This window comes from Saccopteryx leptura, chromosome 10, assembly GCF_036850995.1.
Source record: "Saccopteryx leptura isolate mSacLep1 chromosome 10, mSacLep1_pri_phased_curated, whole genome shotgun sequence".
Taxonomy (NCBI): Eukaryota; Metazoa; Chordata; class Mammalia; order Chiroptera; family Emballonuridae; genus Saccopteryx; species Saccopteryx leptura.
Window position 1 is genome coordinate 5,676,962 of NC_089512.1, and position 18,115 is coordinate 5,695,076.

General features: G+C 56.1%; 1 protein-coding gene across 5 annotated transcripts in view; it reads left to right on the top strand.

Moving 5' to 3' along the window:
• Window positions 1-17,572: 17,572 nt before the first annotated feature.
• CACNA2D2 (calcium voltage-gated channel auxiliary subunit alpha2delta 2) overlaps window positions 17,573-18,115 on the top strand; it is a 136,082-nt gene continuing 135,539 nt past the window's right edge. For all 5 annotated transcript variants that reach the window (XM_066351224.1, XM_066351225.1, XM_066351226.1 and 2 more), the window contains exon 1: window positions 17,573-17,766. In XM_066351224.1, the coding sequence (XP_066207321.1) occupies window positions 17,573-17,766 (194 nt within the window). The remainder of the gene's footprint in view (window positions 17,767-18,115) is intronic.

Here is an 18,115-nt window from a genome sequence, read left to right on the forward strand (position 1 = left end):
TAGGGCATCATTGTTTTGGGCTGTGGGGCAATCGGACAGAGAGGTAAGAACACAGAGCCCTCTGCCCCTCCGCCCGGCAGGCTGAAGTGGACAGCCTCCCTGAAACCCCTGTCCCCTGTTCCTCCCCTCAGAAGCTGGGCTGGCTCCAGGAGGATGTGACATCAGGCTACTGCCCACAGTGGCCCAGCTGAAGCTGGCCACCAACATGGGGGCGACGGATAAGGTAAGATACAGCCCTGGAGCTTTAGGAGGTGGGAGTTGAGAACCCCTTTCTACCAAGCTCCGCCGGCAGACATGGGAAGAGGGAGAGCGGTCAGGAGCCCCAGGACCTTGTCCTCAGCTCTGGGAGCTTAGACGCGGTTACTAATAAAGCTGCCAGCTGTGGGGCCAAAGAAGCAGAAAGAAGATTCCTTCTGGAGAGAATGAGTACGCTCTGGGTGGGCCTGGAGGAGGCTTCAAGGGGCTTCAAAGAGGGGTTGGCAATTGGCCCCAAGAGAAAGGAGGTGGGGGTCCCTTAGGTAAGATGCTCACCTGGCCCTGGGGTGGGCCTGGGCTGAGTGGACTCAGGAAATCCCAGGGACCATAGGGAGTTGCTGGGGCAATGCTGCCCGCCCGTTGACTGAAGAAGCCACGCAGCAGACGTTGGTAAGACTCGAGTTGCCGAGGAGAGTCCTGTCACAGCGGGAGACGTGTCTGGGTCGGGGGGCAACAGGGCGGCTGGAGGGCCTCTAGCAATGACGTTGGGGTGCCCACAGAGGCTTTCCTGGAAAGGAAGGGCTCTAGCAAGGCCATGCCCCAACCACGTGGAGAGCTCCAAGCTGCCTATCTCCCCAGGTCAGGACGAGGGGGCACCTTGCCCCACACCCCACAGTTTACACCCTACTGCTGGAAGAGGGGTCCCTGACTGCCAGCTAGAGCTGAATTCTGGGACTCTGGGGCACCTGGAAAGGGGAGAGAGAGGGCTCCCCCTCCCCCCAGAGGGTGCGGGAGGCGTAATGCGCATGGCGGGTGGGTCCCAGCGACAGCTGTTCAGTTACTGAAGCTATTTTATAATATTGCCAGAGCTTTTAAAATAATCCCATTTCTGTGGAATATTCCAAGCTAATTGGAGCTGTCTCTTTCTTATTAAACAGAAAGGTTATAAAAATGTGTGTTGAGGGTTTAAGAGCAATACCTCTCGGCTGCTCTGATTGTTATGACAAGGATAACGAACGTACTGGAAGCCGTGCGTGGCGGTGGGCTAGGCAGAGCCAGCCCTGGTGTCTGGGCAGGGCCAGGCCAGTTGCCGCCCGGGCGGCACAGGGCCAGGCTGGCTGTGCCCCTGGTGCGACACAGCACAGGCTTGAGGAATGGCAGCCTTCCCCAGAACAATTGCTCTCCAAACACTTAGGCTGCTGTGACAGGGCTGTCCATCACCTGGGCCTCTCTCTGACTGGGGGAATGTGCATAACTTACTGAGAGGCAGAGGAGATGGGGGGAAGCGATTCCAATTAGCTGAGCTGGGAGACAGATGAGTTGGCTAATACCTCAGTGCTTGGGGGGGGGGGGATGACTAAATACCCACCTCTTCGTGATGGGGGGGGGGGAAGGCCAGGAGAGAGAAGTCTCTACCCCTGTTAGCAACTGAGGGCAAAGTACTCAAAGGTATCCGTTTTACAGATGGGAGCACCAGCCCACGGCTGTAAAAGGCCTTTCCCAAGGTTGTCTGAGGAGGGTTGAAAGGAGTCCGGACCCTGTTTGGAGCTGGTGCCCTGTGCCCAGCACCCGTCCTTCCCTGTGCCCACCTCTGGCACAACGTGTGCATGCTATATCTGTTCTGGAGCCGCTGGGTACCCCTGCCTCCGCTGTCCTCTATCAGAGCACCCACTTCAATCTGTCATAGATGGGGGTCTGCATCAAATTTAGTATAAATGCTTTTAGTATGAATCCCTGTTGCTTAGAAAGGCCATAGGAAATCTGGTGTTTTGGAAGAGGCACACAGGACTTCCACGGGGCCCTTCCTGCTGGCCACAGCCGCCATCTGACCCATTTAAAAGGGCAACTCTGTTTAGTCCCTGGGACTCTCTAACGAAAGACAAGCTTCCAGACTGACATGGGCCACCCACCTCCTTGTTTGTCACATGCCTCCACAGGGCACCCTATTCTCCCTGTGTAGCTCAGCAGCTGCAGGGAGGCCTCTACACGTCGCCCCAACCCCACCGACCAGTCACTAAAATGTGCTTTGGTTCCAGTCCCGGCCCCTGGCTCGGGGGCTCAGCTCCCAGTTACCCGCGGCAGGCCGGGTGTGTTCTGGGCCTGGCCCATTGCCTCAGCTGGGCGGGGAGTGTAAGGGTACCCTGGTGCCCTCCCTCCGTGTGCGTGCTGAGGACTCAGCAATGGCTCAAGCTCCCACTGGCTTCCCAGCAGCTCTGAAAGGAGGGTGATGAGCTTATTGAACCCATTTCACCTTCAAGAAGACTGAGGCGCAGTGACATTAGGTAATAAGCTCAAAGTCACCTGGACCCGGTGGCTGCCTGCTGCCTCCTCAGCCATGAATCAGGCCAAGGCGCCGGATGACTGTCCTTTCCAGCCTGTGCTCATGGGACGTTTCTCCCATGATTTGCAGCCGCAGCTGTCTCCGGCTCTGCCAGCCGCCTCCTGACGGCCTCCTGGCCCGCCTGCTTCGGTGCCGTGTGCTCTTTCACCAGAGACAGGCCTCACTTCTCACGACAGAGCAGACCTGCCATGCCTTGCTGGCTCTCTGAAAGCAGACTCTCACCTTCACACCTGTTACTAGTCCCCCGATATTCCCTTCACCTGGAGTAGCCTCTCCTCTGCCTCCAGAAAGCCTTCCCCTCTGCCCACAGCAGAAAGCAGTCCCCGTCCTCGGAATCCCAAAGCACCCAGGTTCAACTCTGCTGGGCCTGGGGGTCCACAGAGGGGACGGGGAGGGGGTGTGGCAAAGGCCTGTGCCTGACCCGTGGGACTGAGGCCGGCTCACCGGCCCTGTGCGGACAAGTCCCCTAAAGCCCTGCCCGGAGGAGGCGCTTGGGTGGGGCAGGCAGGGCAGAGAGGTTTAGTCCAAGAGAGAGGGGGCCTGTTAGATGTTGGTCAAACCCATAGGCTGCTCCACTGCTATCCCGGGAGCAGGCAGGAAGTGCTGATTTACATGTTATATGCATAGTTTTGCATATTGAGATAAGACAGGCTCATTAAAATTTTTTTTTTAATTTTTTTATTATTGATTTTAGCGAGAGAGGAAGAGGGAGAGAGAGAGAGACAGACAGGAACATAGATCTGTTCTTGTATGTGCTCTGACCAGGGATCGAACCGGCAACCTCTGCTGCTTTGGGACGATGCTCTAACCGACTGAGCTATTGGAACAGGGCACAATTTTTTTTTAAAGATCACAACATGCTACTCATGCCTCGACTCAGGAGGACCAGACAGACTGAACAACTCACTTGGACCTGCTGGACCTCAGTTTCCTCATCCACTCAGTGGGGCTAATGCTATTCCCTGGGAACTTTCCCGTGAGAATTAGGCATCTTTCTGCCTATGCCTGGTACGTTGTGGGGAAGGAAGGGCTAAAGGGGTGGAGGAATGGATATGGCGCTATATTTCTCACTTTCAGGAAGAAAGGTGAAGAATTCTTGCTTGGAAATCACAGGAAAGCCGGTGCCCCGGGCAAGCCCTTTTCTTCCATACGGTGAACGTCAAGTTCTCAGTCCCCATTGGAGGAGGCACACTCCAGGGAGGGGCTTAGCCTCCTCAGTGCCTGCTTACCACAGGCTGCAGCCAGACCCTCATTGAGGCCGAAGTGTCCTCCCTGGACTCTGCCAAGAGCCGGTCTGGAGGCGAAGAGGTCAGCAGAGCCCGGAGTAAGGAGACTCCAGGCCTGGCCAGCTTTCTACAAGAGCACTAGGCCAGGGTTCTGAAGCCTGCCTGCGGGGACCCGGTGGAATCACTGCAGTATGTGTGTGTGTGTGGGGGCTCGTACAGAGACACGTCGCTGGCCAAGAGCCGCACAGGAACCAGGGAGCTGCAGGGATAGGGTCCACCTCACTCCCCCCAGGGGTCTGACCTGCAGGACTGGCAGGGGTCCCACAGCAGACCTGACCCCAAACCCTAGCATGATGGAGGTGATACATTATCACACAGTCATTTAGTCATTCATCAACACTTGATAACGTCCTACCCTTGGGGGTGGGGTACGGAAGGGGGGCGCGGAGCCTGCCTGGCATACGTACTAGCCCTGGTTCAAGCACCATCCCCCACTCCTGCCCGTGCCTGACTGACTCATCGCCCGTCTTTCTGCCCGTGGCCTGCTCCCGGCCACCCACGGCAGCTGGCTGAGATCTTCAGGCAGGACCTGAGTGGCTCTTTGCAAACTGCTGAGTCCACATCCTGATCCTCCCTGAGGTCTCGGTCTCTCTCAGCGTGTCTCTCCATCCGCCTCTGCCTCTCCAAAGCTCCTCCTCGCTCATTTAGAAATTAAGACCTCAGCAAGATGGTGCTCTGGAGCTGCCAGACTGGGCGCAGGGAGGCCGTGGTAGGAGGTGGGGGGAGCCCTCCCAGCTGGTGGGAACACAAGCAGGCAGAAGCCTCCTCACCCTCCTCCAGGCCCTCACTGGCCCGCACAGGTGCAGCTTCCAAGCACCCTGTTCCGCCTGCCTGGAGCCCAGAGAAGCTCTCTGACAGCTTTACTCCGCAGGGAAGGGCTTGGCTCTGTCTCAGAAGTCCCCAGACCTTCAGGGTCTGTCCCTGGACCACCAAGGGGCCCTCTGCTATCTATCTGCATTTGTCCTGGCAACTGTCTGGCTCTGCTGGCCACAGTACTGGCCTGTAATCAGCAAGTAGAAACAGACTATCAAGATGGGGACATGGACCAGCTCTGAGCACAAGAGAGTGCCATGGATGACCCCAAGCAAGGATCCAGGGGTCCACGGTTTGATTTTAGGGGCCACTGTTCACTAGGTGACTGTGGGTCCAGCCCAAAGCATCTCGGGTTCAATTTGCCCATTTATGGAATAGGGTGAGAGATCCCCAGAGCTCCTGTTGTTCTTTGAATGAGATTCTGGGACTTAATCATCCCCAGAATAGCCAGGTTTTCTCTCCCTGCCCAGACCTTGGGCCCAGTTAGGAAGGGGTCTAAAAATCCTTGCAAGCCATGGTCAGCGGCGGCATTTCTGCCCTGGACAACCTCCCTTTTCCCACCCCACACCCTCTAGGCAGTGATGCTCCTCCTTCAGCCGGCCCACCTGGGGTACAGTGGTCCCAGGCCAGCCTCAGCCCTCCCTGTCCCCCAACTCCTATCCCTGCCCGTCTCTTGCCAGACCGCACAGACTAGGCTTCCGGGCAGGCCCAGACACTCCCTTCCTTTGCCTCACCTGGTACTTCTTCACGACGCAGAGGAGAAGGAGGCGCCTGTTTTTCTACCCGGGTCAGGGAGCGGGCCAGACCCGCCTGCTTTGCCCCTTTGTGGCCTGAGAAGCTGGAGCTCCCGGCCCGCTGCCTGCCCAGCCGGCCCCATCGGTCTGGCGTATCCGCGGCCTCCACGGTATTCCCAGCCCTAGAGTAGCCTCCAACCCAGTGCGACCTTCCCCAGCGCTCCTCACGGTGCACCCTTCCCCCTGGGGTCAGTGTCCTTGCAGATTTCACAGGGGAGTGGGCTGGCACATCTCCGCCTCTTCCAAGGGCCTGGCAGTTGCTGACTCATAAGCGCATTTGGGTTATGTTGGCAGATAATGGCCTCGCTTCTTTGACAACAGAGCCAGGCTGAGAGGGACCCCTCTAAGGATCTGTATCCTCAGGCCTCCCCAACCGGAGAGGGGGAGAGGGGGGGGAAGTCCTGACCTCCTTCCTCCCAGCCTCTGCCCCACTGCAGCAAGGGCCGCAGATAGAGACCCATCGTAAGCACTAATGGGAAAGCCGGACAGGTTCTTGGCAGAAAGCCTCCCTTCTCCTCCCTGCCTGGTGTCCGGGAAACTCAGGGAAGGCTCCCGCGAGCCACGACCAGAAAGCAGCAGCCTGTGAAATGGGCGAGGCAGACTCTCTGGAGCCTCCCAGCCTCACAACATGCTAGTCCCCGCGGGCCTTGCCGCTACCTCCCCGGGCACCTACCTCTCTCGGTAATCGAAGAACACCTGGCCTCATCCGTCTTCTAGGCTCAGCAAATGAACTGCTAACTGCCCCTCACAGGAGCAGCAGCCATCAGTTAAATGAAGTGATAGTGAGCCAGGTTCTGCCCTCCCCTTGATAGCCCAGCAGAGGCTGAGCCACCAAAGGGGTGGCGGGCAAAAAAGCCAAAGACGTTTTCCGCAGAAGAAGCGGAAGATTCTAAGACGCTGCTCAGGGCGTTTCCCCCCGCCCCTGGCTCGAGGAGGGACTTCTGGGTCTAGGCCGGCTCTCCCCTGCCATTTCATGCCCACCAGTGCTAACTGTCGCTCAGGGCCTTCCGCTGCTGCAGAAGGGAAGGGAATGGCTCTCTCCCTCTGCCCGCACACTGGGCGGAGCGAGCTCATGCAGGAGACGATCCCTGGCCTGCTGGTTTCATTCGAGTCACCAAAGCCCTCTGTGCCTCAGTTTCCACGTTTGCAAAATGAGCAAGTTAGGGACAGATTGTTTCTGGAATTACCAACAACTCGATCCCAACAAGAGGCAGGGACGGGAACTGGCCCGGAGCCCTTCCCAGGCCAGGTGTGGGAGGCCAGCGCCCGCTCCTCTGCTCCCCGAAGGCCTGGAGGGGCGGCTATCAGAGAAGGCAATTTGCCGTGGCCATTTCGCTGATGGGGCGTTAGGCGGTGATGGAAGGCCGCCTCCGTCAGAGCCTGACTTAGCCCGCTGCTGACACTCTTCACTTCCACCTGGAGGCAGAAAAACATGTCTCGTAGAGAGTTAGAGCTGCTGTCAGTGCCAGCCGGGGCTCCGAGGAGACTTTTATTTATTCGGAAGCTGTACAGACATCTAATGCTCTTCTGAGGACAGAATTTCTCTTTTATTTGTCCTCATTTTCTCTTGCCACAGTGGGAGGAAGGCCTCAGGGGCAGGGGCAAACCCAGCTTCTGGGCCTCTGGGCCACACATACCACAGCATGTGGGACATGGGGCAGTGTCATGTGTAGGTCAGGGTCCTCCCACTCTGAAGGCCCTGGTGGCTGGGAAGGGCCCAGAGGACAGAACTGAGACCTGAGCACATGAGGCGGTGCCATGTGTAGGTCAGGGTCCTCCCACTCTGAAGGCCCTGGTGGCTGGGAGGGGCCCAGAGGACAGAACTGAGACCTGAGCCTGGAGCCTGAGTCTCTTTGCTCACTGTAACCCTGAGACAGGCCCTGCCCCTATCTACGCCTTAATTTACTTATCAGTAAAAGAGCAAGTGGGACCAGACCTGTCTCCAGACTGCCCAGAACAGCTCGTGATGGGAAGGGGACTATGGAGATAAAGCTCCTGGAGGGAGCAGGCCCTCTGTCCCTCTGGCTGGGTTCTCATGCCCTCCTGTCTCCACCCTGCCCCCACTGGGAGGACGGGAGCTTCGTAAAGGCAGCCGAGACGCTGTGTTACCCTATGTTCACACAGCCGAGCATCCTTCTCCAAGGGGGAGGCCAGCAGGGTCCTGGAATCCTGGATGCAAGGGCAGACAGGCTGTCCTGACCTCCTGACTCACCGTCACTGCGGAGCCGAGCCTGGCCCCGTGCTGCCTGGGAGGGCATGCCTTCGGTATCCCCGCGTCTGCGGGCAGCCCCCCAGGGGGTCTCTGTTCCCTCTTCCCACAGCGAAGAGGTCAAGAGGAGGAGAGGCCGTGGCCAGGGCAGACAGGCTCCTGGCTGTTCCCTGCACAAATCCAGCCCAGTCCTTCCTCGGACCTCGGCTCAGACCCTATGCCGGGTCCCTCTCTCCCCAGCTCCCGCCGTTTGCCCACCCCAGCCCTTCCTGTCCTTTTGTGTCACTTTCAAGGCCCTTCCTTCAGCAAGCCTTCCCTGACCACCCAAGCCTCACAGCGCTGAGCAAACACATGCTGTTTCACTAGGTGACACAATTATGCATGGTTTAAGGTATTCCCTGTCTTTCCTGTGTGTCACATTTCCCCACTAAATGGAGAGTTCCTAGGGGCCAAGCATCGAGCCTCTTACACCTGCCAGAACTTACCCAATTAGCCAGTGCCCTCTCTCCGACAAATCACCGGAGTTCAGTGACCCTCATAACGCCGGAGATCTAACTAGGGAGATTTTGCTGCAAGACAAGGAGACCTGGTCTCTCCCAGAAGCCCCGTGTTAGGTTAGCGGCTTCTCCGATGTTGGAGCCCGGCCAGGATTGGGGCGTCAAGGCCCAGGTTCTGGGGGCCCCAGCTAGTCTCATTCCCAGTCATGGGGAGACAGAGCTGGATGGATAACAACTCAGGTCTCCAGACTCACAGCTCTAACATCCTGATCTGCGCTGACCACTGAGTAGCCCCGGTCAAGTTTCCTCCCTCTCCGGGCTGCAGTTTCCCCTCCTGTCTAACAAGAGGGGTCCTGCAGACTCCCAACAGTCGGTAGCATAGGACTGAGCCCTAACTTTGGTGTGCAGGCGGTAAAGGCTGACACTGCCTGAAAGGATGGAACTCCAGTCCCCTCCGTTTATGACAATAGACGGCACTCAACTGACTGTGAGTTGATCATTGTGAGGAGAGTCCCTGAAGGATTCTCGATGCACTTGGAGGTGGGGTCCCTGTCTGATTGCACCTGGTGGCCGCACTGCATCTATGTCATGCTCTGCCAGGGGAATTTGCAGGACCATGCATCCCTGGGTGTCCCCAAGGAACCGGTGGGCAAGCTGAAGGAGCTGCTGGCAGGTGCGGGAACTGGCAGTCATCCCACTCATGCAGCGTGTCCTGATGGGGGCCCCTGGGGACCGCGGAATCCAGTCCGGGGGGCGGGGCAGAGAATAGACACATCAGAGGGGTCAGATGAGGCTGGGACGGCCTCTTGGTATAGAAGGACACTTGCCAAAGCTAGGCCAGCTCTCCTGACCCAAGTGGAGGCAGAGCTGGGTCCACAGGACTCGGGAAGGCAGGTCCTGGCTCAGGTTATGTTCAACCTTGGGGAGACTCGCTTCCTTCCCTCCCTAATACGTCCACGTCATCTTTTTTTTTTAACTTTTTTATTTAATTTTTATTTTTAATTTTTATTCATTTTTAGAAAGGAGAGAGAGAGGGAGAGGAGAGAGAGACAGAGAGAGAGAAGGAGGAGCAGGAAGCATCAACTCCTATATGTGCCCTGACCTGGCAAGCCCAGGGTTTCGAACCGGCGACCTCAGCATTTCCAGGTCGACGCTTTATCCACTGTGCCACCGCAGGTCAGGCCCCACGTCATCTTGCGAGGCCAACCTAGGATCCCTACTCCTCTTCCAGGAAGCCTTTCCTGCCTACCTGCATGGAGGACCTGCCCTTCCGGGGATGCCTGAGCATCTCTGTGGATTCCCTCCATTAAGCCCTTGCTGAGTGCCAAGTCTTGGCTTCGAGGTATTTCACGCTTTGGGTCTTCAGACCACCCCTGCTGGGTGAGTACCATGTTTCCCATTATATAGATGAAGAGACAGAGGGTCAGAGAGGCAAAGTGTCTTGTCTAGACAACCTGCGATATCTGATGCCAAAGCTTTTGCTTCTCACATCCAGACCAGACCACTCTTCCTTAGGTGTACCCTCAGGCTCCTGGAGACGCCACTCAAAAGTCCTTATGTCAAGAACTCTTCGTCGGCCTAGCGTGCGGAGGACCCGGGTTCGATTCCCGGCCAGGGCACACAGGAGAAGCGCCCATTTGCTTCTCCACCCCTCCGCCGCGCTTTCCTCTCTGTCTCTCTCTTCCCCTCCCGCAGCCAAGGCTCCATTGGAGCAAAGATGGCCCGGGCGCTGGGGATGGCTCTGTGGCCTCTGCCTCAGGCGCTAGAGTGGCTCTGGTCGCAACATGGCGACGCCCAGGAGGGGCAGAGCATCGCCCCCTGGTGGGCAGAGCATCGCCCCTGGTGGGCGTGCCGGGTGGATCCCGGTCGGGGCGCATGCGGGAGTCTGTCTGACTGTCTCTCCCTGTTTCCAGCTTCAGAAAAATGAAAAAAAAAAAAAAAAAAAAAAAAAAAAAGAACTCTTGTGCCCTCCCAGCACGGCCAGGCTATGTGTGGGGCCGTGAAGGAGACTCGGGTCTCAGCTTGACAAGAGTCCAGAGTGCAAGCGTTTTCCTGAACCCAAGTCAGAGGCTGCCACATCTGGGTAGATGAGGAGAGGAGGCAAGAGAGAGAGGCCTATCCAGTTGCGGGGTGGGAGGGGGGGTGTCTAGGAAACTTCCTGGAATAAGTGGTATTTATGAGTCCATAAATATCCTGAGTTTGAGTGGTAGAGATGAGGAAGAGTGTTGCGGGTAGAAGGAAGTGCAGCAGTAAAGCCCTAGGAAAACAGAGTGATCAGCCCACTGGCTTGTGTAGAAGCAAAGGGCGAAGGGAGGGAGGCTGGAGGTGAGCAGGCTGGAGTTGGGGTCTTGCTGCCCCAGGGTCCTGGACAGATGTTCCTGATGGGCTTCCTCTTCCTGCATGTGGCATAACCAAGCTCAGGACTCGCTTGACACATACGTAGGTTTTCCATATAAAGACTGCTCAGTCTCTTCTGGTCTGCTGAGCTGACCTCCCCGCAACCTACATGCTGAACTGGCTCCTGCTAGGCCCCTGCCACGGACAGAGGCCTCTGTGGGCTGCAGCTTGACCTGCCCCTGCCGCCCCACCCCTGCCAGCACAGGCACCTCTGGCCAGGTGAGTAGTTCAGGCTTTTACTGACAAACATGTCAATGTAGACTGCCATAGATGTCCCCAATGCCTTGATTTATCCCCCCACGATCTCAACCTGTGGCTGGAGCCAGCCGCCAGGAGACAGGATGCTGTGAGCCTTGGAGGTTGCAATGTGTAAACTCTTACTACCCAGTTACTCTTAATTACCTCCCCTCCTTATTTGTCTTCCTTTAACGGCCTGTCAACCAAAATCTCCTGCCTTTCCCTTGGTGCCAGCGGCTCAATTAGGTGCACATCTGTGGAGGCTGGAAGTGACATGCCCAACTACCGATGCCTACTTACCTCACCCAGCCTGGATACGGGTGCCTAATGGCCTGGGGATGGATGCTTTGGGAGCAGTACTGCCATCCTGGTACCAAAGGGCGGGGAGACTGCCCCTGACATTTCTCACCCTGCCACTGCAGCGTTTGCCCTGGAAAGGTACCCACCTAACCCCAGATGGCACCCAGGAGGAACGACACTCTTTGTGCTGATTCTCTTGGGCAGGTGTCCCCAAACTACAGCCCGTGGGCCGCATGCGGCCCCCTGAGGCCATTTATCCGCCCCCCCTCCCCCGCCGCACTTCCGGAAGGGGCACCTCTTTCATTGGTGGTCAGTGAGAGGAGCACTGTATGTGGCGGCCTTCTAACAGTCTGAGGGACAGTGAACTGGCCCCTGTGTAAAAAGTTTGGGGACCCCTGCTCTTGGGCCACGAGAGCAGAGCGTAGCATTTGTCCAGTAAACAGATTGGGGAGATTGCCACAGGCCAGTCCTGCCCTCGGCATCAGCTGCAGGGGCTGAGAATGGGCTGATTAGCCCAGGCTGCTATGCAGAACACCCCCCTCAATTCTGTCCAGCCTGGAGGGACTGTCCTGCCCAGAAGTGGGGGAGGGAACATCTCACACAATCAGGCATCTGGCGCAGTGTGGCCCTGCTTGTCCCCTTTAGAACCTGCCTGGTTTAGCCTCCCAGAATCCAGCAGGTACCTCCTTTTCACCAGACCCCAGATCTATCAGGAGTTTGGGGCCCAGGGCACTGCCTTCCTTTGATAATATTTTGGGGGCCTCATAGTTTGAGGCCTGTTGACAAACCCCCAGTCTGACCCCTGAAGACTCACTCAGGTCCGGTGAGGTGGAATCTTCAAAGCTCTTCCCTTGTTAAACCCTGGTATGTGAGGGTGGGGCAGGGCTGGGAGTCTCCCAAGAGGAATGGTGAGCAAGTCAAGGCTGTCCTGAGACCTGGTTCCAGCCCCTGACCTCTGCCCTCCTCAGGCTGGGGGCCACCACTCTTCTCCCCTCCACTGCAAATCTTCTTTAGGCTACCCAGGAGTCAGTGATGGGTGACTCACCCCGATATCATGAGGTGGGGGCTCTTGTCAACGTGGTTACTGTCCCTCAGTCCTTGTTGAAGCACAGTCTGTGGGTAGCCAGTGCTCCACACCAGGCTGGGAGGGAGCAGTTGCCCACGCTATCTGCTCCAGGGCTGGCGCAGGGCCCCAGGGCACCTTTGGGGGAACCTCAGGGATGCTCTCTTTCCCCCAACCAGAAGTGCTTTGGCTTACAAGCACTTTATTCTCATTCTCACTTCATCCTGGAAAGGGGGGTGGGTACCCACACAAGCATTCACAAGGGAGAAACTGAGGCTCTGAGATGCCCCACAAGCTGAAGAGTAAGAATTGACACCAGCCCCCCGGCATTCTCTCCCAGCACGGAAGAGCCAGGGGCCTCCAGGATGGGAATGATTGCTTCGTGCAGGGTGAGCCTCCCAGCCAGCACTGGAGGAGCCCTAACAGCAGCGGAGCATGTCTTAGGGCAGGGGTCGGGAACCTAGGGCTCACGAGCCAGATGTGGCTCTTTTGATGGCTGCATCTGGCTCGCAGACAAATCTTTAATTAAAAAAATAATAACATTAGGCCCTGGCCGGTTGGCTCAGTGGTAGAGCGTCGGCCTGGCGTGCAGAAGTCCCGGGTTCGATTCCCGGCCAGGGCACACAGGAGAGGCGCCCATCTGCTTCTCCACCCCTCCCCCTCTCCTTCCTCTCTGTCTCTCTCTTCCCCTCCTGCAGCCAAGGCTCCATTGGAGCAAAGATGGCCCGGGCGCTGGGGATGGCTCTGTGGCCTCTGTCTCAGGCGCTAGAGTGGCTCTGGTCGCAACATAGCGATGCCCAGGATGGGCAGAGCATCGCCCCCTGGTGGGCAGAGCGTAGCCCCTGGTGGGCGTGCCGGGTGGATCCCAGTCGGGCGCATGCGGGAGTCTGTTTGACTGTCTTTCCCCGTTTCCAGCTTCAGAAAAATACAAAAAAATAAAATAAATAAATCCCTATGCACACTGCACATATCTTATTTTAAAGTAAAAAGCAAAACGGGAACAAATAAAATATTTAAAATAAAGAACAAGTAAATTTAAATTAACAAAAAAAAATAATAATAACGTTAAAAATATAAAACATCCTCATGTATTACAATCCACTCATTTTTTTTTTTTTTTTTTTCTTTCTTTCATTTTTCTGAAGCTGGAAACAGGGAGAGACAGTCAGACAGACTCCCGCATGCGCCCGACCGGGATCCACCCGGCACGCCCACCAGGGGCGGTGCTCTGCCCCCCAGGGGGCGATGCTCTGCCCATCCTGGGCGTCGCCATGTTGCGACCAGAGCCACTCTAGCGCCTGAGGCAGAGGCCACAGAGCCATCCCCAGCGCCCGGGCCATCTTTGCTCCAATGGAGCCTTGGCTGCGGGAGGGGAAGAGAGAGACAGAGAGGAAAGCGCGGCGGAGGGGTGGAGAAGCAAATGGGCGCTTCTCCTGTGTGCCCTGGCCGGGAATCGAACCCGGGTCCTCTGCACGCTAGGCCGACGCTCTACCGCTGAGCCAACCGGCCAGGGCCATTTCTTTTTTTTAATATTTTATTTTTAACTTTCTTCAGTTTTTTTTTTTTTTTTTAGAGAGACACAGAGAGAGAGAGAGAGTGAGAGAGAAGAGCAGAAAGCATCAACTCTCATATGTGCCTTGGCCAGGCAAGCCCAGGGTTTTGAACCGGCGACCTCAGCGTTCCCAGGTTGACACTTTATCCACTGCACCACCACAGGTCAGGCCCCATTCATTTCTTACTGCTCATGTTCATAGTTGTGGGTGGCTGGAGCCAATCACAGCTGTCCTCCGGGACAACACCAAATTTTTATTGGATAATGCATAATGTACACGGGTCGTTGTGAGGTCAGGAAGTAAACTTCCCTCCTTTTAATCAAGTAGTCAGCTAGCTAATTGCAGAAACCCTTTTGATGAAGAAGATGGCTAAAAGAAAAAAAGATGAGTATCGTACTTTTTAGCAGGAATGGACAGAGGAATTCGCCTTTGTGGAGAGAGCAGATTCTGCAGTGTGTCTAATATGCAATGATAAAATTGCATTGATGAAACGGTCAAATATAAAGCGGCATTTCGACACATGCCATACTACATTTTTGTCAAAGTATCCAGCGGGGGACAGCAGGAAGAAAGCATGTCAAGAGCTACTGTGCAGAGTGCAAGCTAGTCAGCAGCAACTCCATGTTTGGACCCAACAAGGTGACTGGGATTCGACTAGCTTTGCTGGTGCTTTAGCAATTGTGAGAAACGGAAAGCCATTCACAGATGGGGAGTATGCCAAAACATTCATGCTTGATGTTGCCAATGAACTTTTTGACAACTTTTCGGATAAAGACAAGATAATCAAACGAATAAAAGACATGCCTTTGTCGGCAAGAACTGTTCACGATCGTACCATCATGATGGCAAATCAAATTGAGGCAACACACTTGAAGGACATAAATGCAGCACCATTCTTTTCTCTCGCTTTGGATGAGTCAACAGATGTAAGCCATTTATCCCAGTTCAGTGTGATTGCAAGGTATGCTGTCAGTGACACACTACGTGAGGAAAGTCTTGCTGTTTTGCCTATGAAAGAGACAAGAGGGGAGGATTTATTCAAGTCTTTCACTGAGTTTGCTAAAGAAAAAGATCTACCGATGGACAAACTTATTTCGGTGTGTACTGATGGTGCTCCGTGCTTGGTGGGGAAAAACAGGATTCGTAGCGCTTCTTTGTGAACATGAAAAGAGACCCATCCTAAGTTTTCACTGCATCCTACATCAGGAGGCGCTTTGTGCTCAGATGTGTGGCGAGCAGCTTGGTGAGGTGATGTCGCTGGTCATTTGGGTGGTCAACTTTATTGTTGCCTGAGCTTTAAATGATTGCCAGTTTAAAACACTGCTGGATGAAGTTGGGAATAATTATCCTGGTCTGCTTCTGCACAGCAATGTGCGTTGGTTGTCAAGAGGGAAGGTGCTCAGCCATTTCGCAGCTTGTCTGAGTGAAATCCGGACTTTTCTTGAAATGAAAAAGGTTGAGCATCCTGAGTTAGCTAACTCTGAGTGGCTCCTGAAGTTCTACTATCTTGTGGACATGACTGAACATCTGAACCAGCTCAATGTGAAAATGCAAGGCATTGGAAATATAGTCTTATCCCTTCAACAAGTAGTGTTTGCATTTGAAAACAAACTGGAACTCTTTTTTTTTTTAAGTTTTTATTTTTATTTTTTAAATCTTTTTTTAAAATTTATTCATTTTTTTTTTTTAGAGAGGAGAGGGAGAGAGAGAGAGAGAGAGAGAGAGAGAGAGAGAGGAGGGGGGGAGGAGCTGGAAGCATCAACTCCCATATATGCCTTGACCAGGCAAGCCCAGTGTTTCGAACCGGCAACCTCAGCATTTCCAGGTCAACGCTTTATCCACTGCACCACCACAGGTCAGGCCCAAACTGAAACTCTTCATCGCAGACATTGAAACAGGTCGTTTACTACACTTTGAAAAACTGGGAGAGTTTAAAGATGCATGCACAGTAAGTGACCTTGCTCAACATCTTTTTTTTTTTTTTTTTTTTATAAATTTTTTATTTATTCATTTTAGAGAGGAGAGGGAGGGAGAGAGGGTGGGGGGAGAGACAGAGAAAGAGAAGGGGGGAGGAGCTGGAAGCATCAGCTCCCATATGTGCCTTGACCAGGCAAGCCCAGGGTTTCGAACCGGCAACCTCAGCATTTCCAGGTCAATGCTTGATCCACTGCGCCACCACAGGTCAGGCCCCCTGCTCAACATCTTGATCTCCAGCAGCTAGCAGGCTTCACATCTAATCTCCTGCAGTCATTCAAAGCGTGTTTTGGAGAATTTCATGAGCGCACTCATCTTCTTAAGTTCATCACCCATCCACACGAGTGTGCAGTGGACAATGCTGACCTGAGTTACATCCCCAGTATCTCCGTCAGAGATTTTGAGCTACAAGCTGCTGACCTGAAGGCCTCAGACATGTGGGTGAATAAGTTCAAGTCACTGAATGAAGATCTGGAAAGACTTGCACGACAGCAAGCAGAGTTGGCGAGCAAACACAAGTGGGGAGAAATGAAAAAACTTCAACCTGCAAACCAGCTGATTGTCAAAACTTGGAATGCGCTTCTGTCACATACTGCACACTGCAGCGTGTGAGTATTGCTGTACTGACAATGTTTGGCTCTATGTATGCATGTGAGCAGTCTTTCTCACATCTAAAGAACGTTAAGACCAATCTACGATCACGTTTAATGGATGGAAGTCTCAATGCCTGCTTGAAGCTTAACCTCACCACATATCAACCAGACTACAAAGCCATCAGCAAAACCATGCAGCACTAGACGTCGCATTAATGGTAAGAAGTACTTTATTCATCATTGGTTAGCAACAGCATAACAACGTTATTAAAAAGAATTCAGAGACTTGTACTTTAAAAGTGTTGGTCTTACATAAAATGCACACATTTACTTGTATTTAGTGTTAAACATATTGTGTGGCTCTCACGGAATTACATTTTAAAATATGTGGCATTCGTGGCTCTCTCAGCCATAAAGGTTCCCGACCCCTGTCTTAGGGGCAGAGACTTGGGACCCGTCTGCACACAGCGCCTGCTTAGCCCAGACAGGGCACTGAAATGAGTGGCTGCATCCTGCCATTTTCAGCCCCTCAAACAGTGCCATGGGACCCAGGTTCTCGCTCAAGGAGCAAGGAGACTCAGGCACTTTCTTCCTGTCAGGGGCTGGGGGCCCAGTTCCCCCCATTGGGCTCTTGAAGGTAGCTGCAGCCACTGAGGGGTGAGTTCAGCACTGCCGCCCGCCCTCTTTCTTCTCTGGTCTCCGCTGCAGCCTGCCATTCTACCATTAAACCTGTGACTCCAGGCTTTCAGCTTGTTGAAGGTCGAGCCACCAGAAGGGTCACGTTTGCACCTGCCCTAGCATCGCGGGGCCCAGGGCTCTTCCTGCGGGAGTGGCGGAGAGGAGCACGGGGTCTGAGGCATGCAGGCGGGGGCGCACACGGGGATCTGCGGGCGCTCCGGGGCGCAGGACGCGCGCGTCTGGCCTCCCCTCGGCCGCCGGGGCCAGCAGGGCAGACTCAGGGCTGTGCGAGGACGAGGGAGGCGCAGGCACAGGCCGGCGCGCGGCCGCGCCGGGGACGCGCGGGGGCGGGGCGGGCCGGCCAGAGAGGGAGGGAGGCGAGGGAGCCGGGAGGGCGGCGCCGGCAGGTTGGCGGCGGCCGCTATTTGAGCGCCGGTCCCGAGCCGAGCGCTCAGAGCGCTAGGAGCCAGCGCGGCGGAGAGATCGCGGCGCGCAGCCGGCGGCCCGCAGCCAGCGGCCCGCAGAGGTGCTGCGGCCGGTGCAGCCCCGGAGGCCCCGCGCGAGAAGGCGGAGGAAGAGAGGCCGGCTTGCCGCCCGCCGCCCGCGCCCCCCTCCCCGCGGCGCCGCATCTTGAATGGAAACATGGCGGTGCCGGCTAGGACCTGCGGCGCCTCCCCGCCCGGCCCCGCGCAGACCGCGCTGCCCTGGCCCCGCTGCGGCCCCCGGCCCGGCCCCGGCGCCCCGCGCCCGCTGTTGCTGCTCTTGCCGCCGCTGCTGCTGCTGCCGCTGCTCGCCGCCCCCGGCGCCTCAGCCTACAGCTTCCCCCAGCAGCACACGTAAGTGGCCTCGGCCGGCCGCCGGACCCCGGCCGAGCCCTGCACCCCTCCGTCCCCCGGCCTGCGCCACAGCCGGTGCGCCCTGCGCCCAGCACCGAGCAGGAGCGCTGGGTCCCGCCGCCCGTTGCGACTGGTGGCGGCGGCCTCAAGCCCAGAGGGCGGGCAGCCGCGGTCCCGGAGCTTCTGGCTGCGTCGCGAAACTTCCCCGCGGTGCCCCTTCTCCCACCACCCCCACCCTCACCCCGCCGGACGGAGCGGAGCGAGCTCTCCAAGCCTCGGCATGGGGGTGTCGGTCCGAGCTTGCCAGCTGATTCCCTTGCCGCTGTCCCAGGGAGAGGGGAACTGGGCT